The sequence below is a fragment of the Saccopteryx bilineata genome, chromosome 6 (assembly GCF_036850765.1).
Source record: "Saccopteryx bilineata isolate mSacBil1 chromosome 6, mSacBil1_pri_phased_curated, whole genome shotgun sequence".
NCBI classification, from domain to species: domain Eukaryota; kingdom Metazoa; phylum Chordata; class Mammalia; order Chiroptera; family Emballonuridae; genus Saccopteryx; species Saccopteryx bilineata.
The window spans coordinates 143,206,950-143,220,493 of record NC_089495.1 but is presented as its reverse complement, the minus strand read 5'-3'; the positions used below and the strand labels follow the sequence as shown (position 1 = coordinate 143,220,493).

At 43.7% G+C, this 13,544-nt stretch overlaps 1 protein-coding gene across 1 annotated transcript in view; it reads right to left on the bottom strand.

The window, feature by feature from the left end:
- Positions 1-1,671: 1,671 nt before the first annotated feature.
- The window catches only part of DDX1 (DEAD-box helicase 1), a 41,660-nt gene continuing 29,787 nt past the window's right edge, over positions 1,672-13,544 (bottom strand). The window contains exons 18-26 of the mRNA XM_066235759.1: positions 12,804-12,855; positions 10,306-10,452; positions 5,608-5,699; positions 4,322-4,394; positions 4,142-4,214; positions 4,018-4,060; positions 3,224-3,319; positions 2,610-2,730; positions 1,672-2,005 (exon numbers count right to left, since the gene is read on the bottom strand). Coding sequence (XP_066091856.1) covers positions 1,875-2,005; positions 2,610-2,730; positions 3,224-3,319; positions 4,018-4,060; positions 4,142-4,214; positions 4,322-4,394; positions 5,608-5,699; positions 10,306-10,452; positions 12,804-12,855 — 828 coding nt within the window. The 3' untranslated portion in view covers positions 1,672-1,874. The remainder of the gene's footprint in view (positions 2,006-2,609; positions 2,731-3,223; positions 3,320-4,017; positions 4,061-4,141; positions 4,215-4,321; positions 4,395-5,607; positions 5,700-10,305; positions 10,453-12,803; positions 12,856-13,544) is intronic.

Sequence of the window (13,544 nt, the reverse complement as noted above, 5' to 3'; positions counted from 1 at the left end):
AGAACCTGGGAGGCCAGTCTCTAGCTGGGCAATCTATACCACTAAAACCCAGGAGGCCTTCCTTCTAAAAGGGAGTAACTGACATCTCTCCTGGCTCAGTGACCGCATTTCAACCAGAATTTAATGGTTATTCACGTGTCAGCAGGAGTCCAGACACTGAGGATTTAGGATCTGCCGCGGGGACCAAGAGGAAGGGAGGACAATGGTGGTCAGCAGTTCTAGGACGGTCAGGTCCCCAGGCAGCCCCTCTGCTGGTCTGGTTACATGGAGTGTCCTCATTTAAGAATCTGTCCCGTGGAAAATGCCAGTTGGATGGTAATTTAAAGAGAAAAAAAAAAGGAAAACCCTTCCACTGTCTCCCAGCTGTCTAGCATTCCTCTCTGGCCTACACATGGGACCAGGGACATGTCCACAGGGAGACCAGAGTCAATGCTGCCACCAGCAAACCCAAGGTCTAGTTCAGTCCTACCAGCGAGGCCACGTGGACATGAACTCCACTCGGCTTCTGCATCTAGAAAACGGACGTGAGCACGACCGGGAAGACCTCTTCCAGTGGCAACACTGAGTGCTCTGAATTCATCTTTCCTTTGGCGTCATGTCAATGAAACACATTTCTAAAGCAGGGATCAATGTGCATGAATGTTGCAGAGCTGTCACTGTTTAGAGATCGGCTTTGGAGTTCTAGAACATCTCCCAAGAACGTGGTCTAGACGACGGAAAAAATGAAATCCTCATAATCATGCCACACAAACTGTGACTCGATACAAGATGATTTTAAATCTTTTTTATTTGAGTTCAGAGGTGGAGAGACAGGGACAGAAACATTGATCTGTTTCTGTATGTGCCCTGACCAAGAATCGAACTGGCCACCTTTATGTGTCAGAACGATGCTGCAACCAACTGAGCTCTCCAGCCAGGGCTAGATGACTTTAATGGTCATGGTTTTCCCACTGTTTATGTATTTAGTGTGCTCAAGATTGTGTTTAAAGAAAACATTTCAGCACTAAAAGGTTTGAAACCATAAGACAAGAAATTATAACTTGTGCTCTTATGATAGAAAAATTTTCCCCAAAAAACTATTTCATGAACTAAGAGTCAAATGGCACAAAAGAACAATTCAATTATATATATATTTCAATGTTTTCTTCTGGTATTTTCAGCAAGAAGGTCTAGGAAGTATATTCCAAAGAGCTGTGTTTCATTTTAAAACCTAGAGGGCCGGCAGGGTAGTTTTATCGTTGTGGGTATGTGTCATCTGGAAAGAAAGGCTCTTAAAAAGAAGGCAAACCTTCAGAGACACCCCTTCACTGTCACCGTCACCGTCACCGTCACCAAATCAGCCATCAGTTCTCACAGAGACCCTCTCTAACTGCCCTAAGACTCCGGGCTTTCACACTAACCAACCAGTGGCCCTCCCACCACAGGACCCTCCGTCCTCCTCCATCTCATGCCTCCCTCCATGTCGGTAACCACGGGGCGCCCGGAGCCACCTCCAGGTCGCCTCTGTTCAGGACTGACCAGTGCCTGGGACTGAGTCTACTCTTAGAACACTCACTAGTGGCTTCACAGTCCTCAGCCAAATCCACAGTCCCGTAAACTGGGCTTCATGAACCCAGTATCCTTGAAAAACTATCTGATAACGTTAAAATAAGACACAAACTTTCATGAAGATATAGTCATCAATTTTTTTATTTTCATTGGGTTGCCATTTCATGAAGACTTCCTAGGACTAATGTTCCATGCTTCTTGACATGCAACAGTCAGCATTCCTAGCTTAAGTTACTACACATACTGCTGCTTGGACGCCGTACAACTGGTGCAGTTTCAGGACTGCAGACTTTTACTACTCAAATCTTACTGGGCGCGCGTGAAGATCAGAAGGTTCTGAACAGCTGGTTAGGAAGGTAGCCAAGGTGCAGAAAGGACGTCTGCGCCTCCTTCTCCAGGGCGGCCAGCTCCTGCACGGTCGGGGCCAGCACGTCCACGTGGCCTTTATAGCTCCCACCTGCGGCGCACACAGGTCACACGGTAGTGTCAGCGACACTTTGGCTCAATAATATCAGTTTAAACATGGCTCCTAGCAATAAAAATGTACTTACTGCGAAGGTTATCACCAAAACTCAGAGTTCTAAAAATGTTAAGTCAATACAAATGAATGCTTAGGCCTCACTAACAGCTGTCCTAATGCCGCCGTCCCTCCCTCCCCCGTCCTCGGCTCTGACTCGGAAACTCCTAGTTTCGCCCAACTCCTAACACAGTTTCGGGGTAAGCAGAGGGCATTCTAGACGAAGGGAATGTGTGCTGGGCTACCACTCGAATTAAGTCAAAGGCTTCTGAGTGTTCATTCAAAATGACCACTGGACTCGTTTCCTAATTACCCTTTAAGTGGTCGCTGCTCTTCTGACAGTAACAGCTCAGGAGACCGCTGTGCAGCTGCTGCCCCACGTTCAGAGCACACGATCCAAAGTGCCTCGGACAACGTGCTCCGAGAGCAAGACAGAGGGCGAGGAACAGGCTGAGCACACAATGACATCAGCGGCTCTCCTTACACTGATGCTCAGAAAGGAAACATGCACAATTAAAACGGAACTAAAGTAACTCAAACGTACCACCGGCAGCCCTTTTCTGACCATAGGTAACTTTCCCATCAAATTCATCCACCGGGACCTTGATATCAGGCTCGACCTGAGAAATGGTACAGTTCAGGTGCTCTTCTATCTCAGAGAGCAGCTAGGAAAGGGAGAAAAAAATTAAAGCATTTTCAAATAAAAATTTCATTTTGACAGAGTTGCATTTTAGCAGCATTAAATAAAACTAAGCAAACCTAGAATACTTAGTGCAGACAGAAGTTAGATTTCTGAAGAGATGAACTCGGTTACAATTTACAAACTATAGCTAACATTATAATCAATTACTCAATACTTTTTCTTATAATTGATAATAGATAAATGCTGAGATACAACTTTTGTAAACACAGTCTACATTCGCTATTTACTCATTTGTTCATTTGTCTGAGGCAGGGAGAGAGACAGAGACAGGAACATTAAGCTGCTCCTGTGTGTGCCCTGACTGGGGACTGAGCTGGCAACCTCTGTGCTTCGGGACAGTGCTCCAACCAGCTGAGCTATCCGGCCAGGGCTTACATTTAGGAGTGATGCTCTAACTGACTGAGCTAGCAGGCCAGAGCCTATATTCCAATTTTAAAAGGCTTTTTGAGTCTTACCTGCATCTCATTGTACCATATGGTACAACCACCATCTTCCTTGAGTCTTGTGTTATAACACCCTTTCCCACGGCTGCTACACACATGGTACCAAACCTAAAGAGGGAAAAATAAGAACATGTATGAAGACTGAGACATGCTAGACATCTCTAATTTCAATTTGTTTGTATCTTCTGTCCTCAAGGCACAGGAAAAATAGATTGTAGGTATGGCGACTGCTACCACCATTTGGTAGATTGTTAACAAGGTATTCCAAAAGAATTCTCATGAAAATAGGCCAAAAGTTTTTCTAAAATGGATGTCAGTTCTAGAAAGGAGTTCTCAGATAAAATCAAGGGTGAAAAAGCACATATTGAAGAATGCTATATCAAGTTGAGCATCAAAAAGAAAGTTCAAAGTTTTTTGAGAATAAAGCAAAATGGAAAATAAACAGCTATTGTAGGCAACATGTATGTGGGAGTTCCTTATTCTTGCCACCTTTCTGTAAGTATGTAATAAATCACCCCCCCCCCCCATAAAGTCTTCTATGGAATCATGCCAGAAAGGCTTTAAAGATATTTTGGTGAAAACAATCATATTAAAGCTATTAGGACAAATTACACTTTGCATTTTCCCCTTCAACTTTATTTTATTATTTGTCCACTTAATGAACATAGACAAAAAAGGCCACAAAAAGTTCATTATAGTCTATATCCAACCGAATTCAATATAAATGGGAAAATGCAACTGCTTTTATTCCCAGCATCTAAAGTAACAACACAAACAATGAACATGCCACAGCACTGAAAAGATACCTTCTCCTTCTCGGTTGCCACCAGGGAAATGGCCAGGCCCATCCTGAAAGATTTGAGAAGTCTTTATTAGACTCTACTCCCGAAGCACAGAAGCTTAGGGAGCAAAAGGAAGCAGCAGCACTACCTTTCCGCTCGTCCCACTCTGCCGATTCGATGCACGTAGTTCTGCTTCTCATCAGGCAGGGTGACATTGATAACTGTCAATCAAATCAATCATTACCAACTGCCATCAGTTTCTACAGATTTTGAACATATTAGGTCTACTTTAAATGACTAATCTGCAGACACAGAAGTTTCTTCTTACCGTAAGGAACACCATGGATATCAATTCCTCTGGCAGCAACATCTGTGCAAATCAAGAATCTCACGTCTCCTTTCTACAGAGAACAGACAGGAGAGGAAGCAACAGCGTGTGGACTAAAAATACACAAACACCGCCTTTCTGCTAGATGCGAATGCTAATAACTAACACGTTACTGTCAAACTACAGGTCCAGGGATTCCTAAGTCTCTGGGCCAACTCTTGAATTTTCAAGTTATGATTCACTAAATATAACATTTAAGGTGAATAAGTCAATGATTAGATTCATTTCTGCTTTTTGTTTTTCTTACGTCAAAGCTATTAAACCATTGCTAAAATTTGGCTTTATTTTCAGAAATCTTAACCGGTCATTTCAGAGAAAGACAAAACAAAATATAAAAATATGACTATTATTTTTACTCTTGTACTTAAATAAATACAGAATACTAGCTATTGTACCTTGACGTTACAGTTTTTGTGTCAACAAAATCCTAAAGAGAAGGGACAGAGTGCCTCCTGGTACTCACCAAGGACACACACATCAGCCTCTGGATAGGGTCTGTGCCCTGAGACACAGCAGAGTCAGAGGGCTGGAGGACAGGGACAGGCACACTGGGTGCCAGCCCAACATGATGCCCAACGCAGAGGCCCACCTGTTTCCCACCCCCAATACTCCGGGGTGCAGACATGTGATCCAAAGCTCCTAACCTCTCACCTTTTTGCATATGATGGGTCTGAGAGAATACACTATATACCGAAGTAAACACACTGTGTAAACAGTAAGAATTCTTGTGGGTGGAGGCTACTGTCCACCACATACACCCAGAGATACAACCTGTGCATTTACTGCGAGCACACAGCTTGGTAGTCACCCCAAACAATTCAAACTGCATTCAATTCTACAAAACTGTATTTTGACACCTGTCTTAAAATAATCTACAAATTAAGGTCTCTATGATCATTACTACAGACCACTTTTTTAAAAAAGGCTCACAGATATGTTTATCTAATGATGCTCCTAAAAATATCTACTGAAAGAACTTAACTGTAACTTTCTTAACCTGCAAATTCTTATTATAGTACTGTTGTGCTGTAGAGAATGTGTAATTTTACTCTTTAACCTTAAAGATGACTAAGCCCAGCCATGAATAAGATGCAGCAGTTAGGATAAAAACATTTTGAAACTTCTAGGACAAGAATTGCTTTACAAATATTAACTGCAACAGATTAGAAGTAGATATAACTCCTCACTTTAGTATTAAGGAAATGTAGCCAGCTAAACGTCAATACCTTAAATCTTTCCAAGTTTTGCTTTCTCTCATGAGGCTTTCTGTCCCCGTGGAGACAAACACAGGAAAACTGGTGTCCCTTTTTATCAGGTCCTAGTGAAAGCAGAGTGACAGTTACTCTTGGAAAACTTGACACGGAAGACTATGTCAAAAAAAAAAAGAAAAAAGAAAAAGAAAAAGGTTACAGTGATAGATACCATATAATTCTATGAAAATCTGTACCCAACTTGCTACAAACCATGGTTAACACGATCAGGCAAAGTGCCATTAGCATGAACTCCATGGGTATTAAGACTGATTTTGCTTTGAAGGGCTGTCTAAGCCCCTTCCCAACCAGCGGGAGTAAACAAAGCGGTATGTCAACAAAAGTGCATTACTAAGAACGTGCATGTGTACACTGGGCACCTTGCCATACCACAGAAAGCAAAAAACCACAAGGTAGGCAAAAGAGGTCCCTTCTAGAAGAACCAGAACAGCCTGACCTGTGGTGGCGCAGTGGATAAAGCGTCGACCTGGAAATGCTGAGGTCGCCAGTTCAAAACCCTGGGCTTGCCTGGTCAAGGCACATATGGGAGCTGATGCTTCCAGCTCCTCCCCCCTTCTCTCTCTGTCTGTCTCTCTCTCTCTCCCTCTCTCTCTCCTCTCTAAAAAAATGAATAAATAAAATAAAAATTTAGAAGAACCAGAACAGACATTCTGACCCATGCCCTTCCTTAAAGGCCACACAAGTCAGCCCTCTGCAAGGTGCCTAAGCCACGTAGTTGTCCGGTTTTCTTTCCAAAGTGGGTCAGGAGCAGCAACCTGGAAGAGCACAGGTGCCACCTCAGAGGGAGAGGACTGGTGCCAGTGCTAAAAAAGAAACTCTTCAAACAGACACAGCAACAAGAAGCGACGCCGTCTGGACCAGGGTAAGGGCCAACAGCCTTCTAGAACTTCACAGAACCTGTAGACACCACTATAAGATAGCGCAGAATCACAACTACAGAATTCTGGGTAACAGGACATTTTGAAAGCTACCTACCCAAATGACTAACAGAAAAAGTAAACATGCAGACAAGACCTAACAGCTAACAAGAGTGTCCGCAAGCACTGCGTGCTGAATGCAAGTGGTCCCGGGGGAGCACGCACACACTCCCACTCCCGGGCTGAGGGGCTCAGGCTGCGGGGGACTCTGTCCCTCTCTTACACCCAGGAGCCGGGTATACACCACGTTATCAGGAAACCTGCTTTCTTGGCACAGGCAACCAGAATATTTAGGGAAGGAAAGAGGAACTAAAGACCATTACAATCCTAACAACATAATCAAATCCTCCATTCAATATACAAGTGGACAGGAAGACATATTACAGAACAATTGCTTAACTAAAACAACCAAGCCAGTCTGTTTGCCAGGGCTTAAAAAAATTATTGTCCATTGTAATGAATGATGTAATGTGTTCTTCACATGATCATTATAGCGCAAACTTTTAAATTTTTCAAATTTTCCTTATTTTTTTTTCTTTTAGTTTTCTATCTCCTTGATGAACATCAATTATAAAAAGAGATGTGCCTGACCAGGCGGTGGCAGTGTCTGATAGAGCGTCGGACTGGGATGCGGAGGACCCAGGTTCGAGACCACGAGGTCACCAGCTTGAGCACAGGCTCATCTGGTTTGAGCAAAGCTCACTGGCTCAGACCCAAGGTCGCTGGCTCAAGCAAGGAGTTACTTGGTGTTCTGTAGCCCCAAGGTCAAGGCACATATGAGAAAGCAATCAATGAACAACTAAGGGGTCACAATGAAAAACTAATGATTGATGCTTCCCATCTCTCTCCATTCCTGTCTGTCTATCCCTATCTCTGACTCTCTCTGGATGTCTCTGTAAAAAAAAAAAAAAAAAAGAAAGAGATGTGCTGCCTGACCAGGCGGTGGCACAGTGGATAGAGCGTCGGACTGGAATGCAGAGGACCCAGGTTCGAGACTCCGAGGTCCCCAGCTTGAGCGCAGGCTCATCTGGTTTGAGCAAAGCTCATCAGCTTGGACTCAAGGTCGCTGGCTTGAGCAAGGGGTTACTCAGTCTGCTGAAGGCCCACGGTAAAGACACATATGAAAAAGCATTCAATGAACAAACAACTAAGGTGTTGCAACAAAAAACTGATGATTGATGCTTCTCATCTCTCCATTCCTGTCTGTCTGTCCCTAGCTATCCCTTTCTCTGTCTCTGTAAAACAAACAAACAACAAAACAAAAAACAAAAAGAGATGTGCTAAAGTATTCCTCGCTTTGAGAGCAGGATTTGTCTGTTACCTGGTTCATCTGTCAATTTTTATTTATATGTATTTCCAACTTCTATATTTTCAAACATACAGCAAAACTGACAGAACTCTAACAGTGTAATCTTACCACCTAAAGTCTAGCATTTACTACACTTGCTTTACAACGTATGTCTATCCCTGTCCTTGTACTAACTCTTCTTCATATTTTTAAAGCTTTTCAATGTAAGTTACAGGTATCAGTTCACATTTCAGATGGGCATCATTCAGTCGAGTGCAGGATTTGCTTAGTTGGTTTTGTTTTCCTTTTGAGGTAAGTCACATCCAAGGAAATGTACAAATCTTAGGAGTACACCTTTGCAGAGCTGATAAACACGTACACCTGTGTAGCGCAGAGCCCTGGGAAGCTCCTGAACAAGACACCTCACAAAGCAGCTCCGTGCTCCTGCCCTATCTTCCCTACCCCCCAGGACAAGCACAGTTCTGGTTCTCTCCCCTTACAAGCTAGTCTGGCTCACCCAGACTTCCTCCACGTGGAGTCAACAATACATACGCCCTGAATGAGAATTCTTCCATTCAGCGTCATGTCTGAGACTCACCCAGTTGCTGGGACCGTCAGCAGTCCATTCCTTTTCACTGCTGAGCAGCATTCCAGCATGTAACTATTCCAGAGGTCGTTCAACCACTCCTCTACGTATGGCTACTGAGCGCGCTTTCAGTCTGGGGCCACCATACACCAAGCTGCTGTGTCCATCCTTGTCCTTGTGCACATCTTTGTCAGCACATGCTTTCCCTTATTTTGGATAAATCCTTAGGAGCTGAATTGCTAGACTATTAAGACAGCAATGTCTAATTTTTATTTTATTTCATTTTTTTTGTATTTTTCTGAAGTTGGAAATGGGGGGGCAGTCAGACAGACTCCCGCATGCGCCCGACCAGGATCCACCCAGCATGCCCACCGGGGGCAATGCTCTGCCCATCTGGGGCGTCACTCTGTTGCAACCAGAGCCATTCTAGTGCCTGAGGCAGAGGCCACAGAGCCATCCTCAGTGCCTGGGCCAACTTTGCTCCAATGGAGCCTTGGCTGTGGGAGGGGAAGAGAGAGACAGAGAGGAAGGAGAGGGGGAGGGGTGGAGAAGCAGATGGGCACTTCTCCTGTGTGCCCTGGCCGGGAATCGAACCCAGGACTCCTGCATGTCAGGCCAACGCTCTACCACTGAGCCAATCAGCCAGGGTAATGTCTAATTTTGTCAAAGTGGCTGTCCCACTTTAGTCTCACCAACAATCCCCAAGTTCTCCAGCTACTCTGTATCCTCATCAAACAGGATGATGTATTTTCAAACCAGTCATTTCAACGAGTGCGATTTTATTTGCATTTCTGTCATAAGTAATTATGTTGAGCATTTTTCTTGATGGTTTATATACTTGATATATAAGAAGCCTACTATTAGAACCATTTAATCTTCATTGTAGACTTAGCATTCTATTATATAGTAACTCTTTTATTTCTAGTAATATTTTTGTCTTAGTCTATTGTACTTTTTTTTTTTAAAGAGACAGAGAGTCAGATAGATGGGGACAGACAGACAGGAACGGAGAAGAGAAGCATCAATCATCAGTTTTTTGTGGCAACACCTTAGTTGTTCATTGATTGCTTTCTCATACGTGCCTTGACAGTGGGCCTTCAGCAGACCGAGTAACCCCTTGCTCAAGCCAGCGACCTTGGGTCCAAGCTGGTGAGCTTTGCTCAAACCAGATGAGCCTGCGCTCAAGCTGGTGACCTCAGGGTCTCGAACCTGGGTCCTCCGCATCCCAGTCCGACGCTCTATCCACTGCGCCACCGCCTAGTTAAGCTATTGTACATATTATTAATACAGCTAGACTCACACCATAGCTAACTATCCTGGTTATAACATTTGAGCTGACAGAAATATTTTCAGTCCCTTTCCCTTTGATCTTCCCATGTCCTCGGTTTTAGGTGCACTTCTTGTAAACAGCGCGCAGTGAGATTTATCCAGTTCAACAACCCATGCTGTTGAGCGCACTCCAGACCACCAACACACATCAGTGTCCATACAGAGTCAGCTTCCCCCAGCCACCCGACTCTGTCATTTCCAACCGTTCTGATCTTCTCATTTGTCCCCACTTCCTCTCTTATTTAGCCTTTTTTAAGATTAAGGTTTTTCCCTTATACTGATTTAAAAGACACACATTCCATTTCTTAAGGTCCTTAAAACCCTATGATTTGTGCTCACTGTAATGGAACCTTCTCTGTGGGAAATGGTCTCATTGTTCTTCCTAGGGCTTATTTTACAAAAGTCCTTACAGAGCACACATGCAATGTGCCATCGCTGCTTCAAATTTCGGGTGTGCGTTCTAGACTGCATCAACACGAAACTAATAACCTATTAAGTGAGGGAACAAACCATTTATTTCACGGAATCATTACCTCCTCCTTGCTGCATAAAATACTGCTCCAAGTTATCACAGTCAATTTTGGTTCGACAGAAAATAATTGCTTGGTCCATCTTGTGCTCCTTAATGGCCCGGACAGTGTACTCTCCCTTCAGGATCTTAGTGGCTTCGGACCACATCTCTGCAATAGCACAGTAACAAGAAACACAATGTCAATCTGAAATTGTCATGGACACACAGAATTAGTCACAGGCTTACTCTTCAACTCACCTAAAAAGCTCTGCTTTAATTCAAGAACTACCAATAAGAACAAGACATAAAATAGAACAGTGAGATCATCCATTTGCTCGTGTAGTTCTGTTCCTGTGCACGTTTCTGGTGCAGTTTGTGAAACAGAAACAAAACACCTGAAACCAGATCCCTCACGAGGGAAACACACACCCACAACAACACTGTTCTTACCGCGTATGAATTAATTCTATCGTGCCTCGCTTTAACTTCCCTAAACGTGTCATAAACGTTTACTCAGTTATTTTAACCCCACTAAAAAATAAATAATGTACTTTCTAAATTAACCGATATACCAGAAAGTACATACTTCCCTCCATGGAGTAAAAAACCACACATCAAACCTAGTTAGTGATTTCCTAGCCACCCAAACTCCAAATACGTATTCTTCAGTGTGAAGTTGGGCTAATGACTCCTCAACTACCTGACGCAAAATTTCTGTTATTTAACCCAAAGTGTTTCTAAGGTCTCTATGGTCATTGGTAACTGCAGTGTAAAACTAAGCAAAAGTTTTACATGGAAAAGTAAACAGAGCAGTGACCACTGTTACTTCAGAGACTGCGTCCCAAACAGCAGGATAACGGGATTCTGACCAGCAGCCTGTCTGCTCCTCCCTCAGCAAGGCTAGCTGAGCACACAGCTTATACACGCAGGGACACACTACAAACATGGGCTGCAAATAAAAAGGACTTCAAAGGAACTCTCTGGAATCAAGATTTCGGATAATCAACCTTTAAAATACTTTTTCAAAAACCTACCAATGAATCCAACCAGGAACCAGACGCAGCCCAACACACACCGAGTGTCCACCTGAGACATCTGATACCAGACCTGCAGCCTCGTGGGTCCGAGACCCACTCCAGGTCCTCTAAGCACAGCCTTTCAAACTTATCTAAGTTTGAAACATTATGTACCTGAAACAAATTGTTTCAGCTCTGCATAGAACTATCTTCACTGAATCAGGATTTAATGTAAGGCTTTTAAAAAACTGATAAATATTTAACAACACGGAGTTTCAGTTTGGGAAGACGAAAGTTCTAGAATGGGTGGTGACGATGGTCACACAGCCAGAACGGCCTTACTGCCACTGAATTAACTGCACACTTAAAAATGGTTAAAACCAACCTGAGCTGAAGTGGGTAAGACAGGATAGAGGCGTATTCAGATGAAAGGTGTTGGTGAGAAAATGGACAGTCAAGAATTAACTTGTCCAAAAGGCTCTGGGAAGTGACCTCTAAGCCCTTGAAATGTCCTGCCTGTCTTTGCTGACCTGGGGGGCTTGGTCCATGCTACATCTATGTTAACAATGCAATTTATGGTGGGACCTTTGGCCACGCATTATCAGTTCAGCTTCTGCAGGGACTGGAGACCATCTCCGTGTCAGAAATAGTATCTGACACGCTTTCCACTCTGACCTTGCTGCTCGCTACAGCAATGACCTCCACCCGGCTTCTGGTGGTTCAGTTCCGTCACCTGCCTGTGTGTGCAGGGAGGTGGGGCCACCCTAACCTCCCACTGCAATCAGTGAGCACAGCTCCAAAGCAGCACCTCCCGCTTGGAATCTGGTCCACAAATGGTGTCACTCCCGAACTGGCAGTTCTGGTTGCCTTCCACCAGCGCCCATTCCTTGGGAAATACTGTGGCCTCTGGGCCCCCACGGAATATAATTGCCCGATGGGTGTCCCAGGCTTACACTGTACAGCCACTCTAGCAAGCTAGCTTCTCTGAACTTTTTAATCTCTTATTCTACTGATTTCCATGAGAAAAAAAATTCCCAAAGGTAAAAATGGTAAATTTTATGTTGTGTACACTGATTTAAAAAGAATCAATAAACCATTTCTAGGTCATTTCTGTGTCTCTCACAAAGTTATGGCTGGAGACCTCTTCCTTCTTTCTCCGGTTCCCTGGTCCTAAGACCGTCTCGGAACTCGGGGCCACCCTAAAATGTGTGCCAGGGAAACCGCCGCTTTTACTGAGACCAGTGAGAACCCTGTAATTTAATACGTCCATGAGTCAGATGGCAGGAGACTAATATCTGAAATTCAGTGATTAACTTCCCTCCAAGCCGAATGGGATCAGCTTTCCTCCCATTGCTTATTTCTGTTGCTTTTATTTTCAGATTTCCTGTTCTATTTTTATAGATCACCTCAAGTCCTTCATGAGGGTGGACAGAGCATAACTCAACAAAACAAACCAATTTGTCTGCAAAATCTTCCAGCTGACTGTGCTGACGTTTGGGCTTACCGGGACTGTTGGCTCCAGGCCGCGTGTTATCTTTTGCATGGACTTCATCCGTCTGTCAGAAGAAAGGGTAGAAGGGGGGCATTAGGCAGTGATTCCCAACAGGTGTCATCTCTTTTTCTTTAAAGCATTTTAATTTTATTTATTTATTTAGTGACAGAGACAGAGTCAGAGCGAGGAACAGACAGGAAGGGAGAAAAATGAGAAACATCAATTCCTCATTGTGGCACCTTAGTTGTTCATTGATTACTTTCTCGGATGTGCCTTGACCCGGGGCTACAGCAGACCGAGTGAGCCAGGACATTACCCTGGGCTCAAGCTCGTGAGCCTTGCTCAAACTAGATGAGCCCATGCTCAAGCCAGCAACCTTGGGGTCTCGAACCTGGGTCTTCTGCATCCCAGTCTGACACTCTATCCACTGCGCCACCGCCCGGTCAGGCCATGTGTCATCTGTTAAAAGTGAACTGTACTTGCCTTTAGACTGCATTTCAGACATACATCTTTCTATTCTGTAGGCAAAACTATTCTTTGGATTTGGAAAAACTGCACTAACTACAGGTCTAAGGCTAATCAGTTTTGTGTATTTACAATAAATGTACACTTTATATAAAGGTAAATCTAATAACAGTAGAAAAACTGGCATGGACACATGAAATTGTTTTTAAAAAACTAAGGCACATCAAAAAGACACTAAAATACTACTAAAAGTGGAAATCACTGTCTCTGAAATTAGATCTATATATA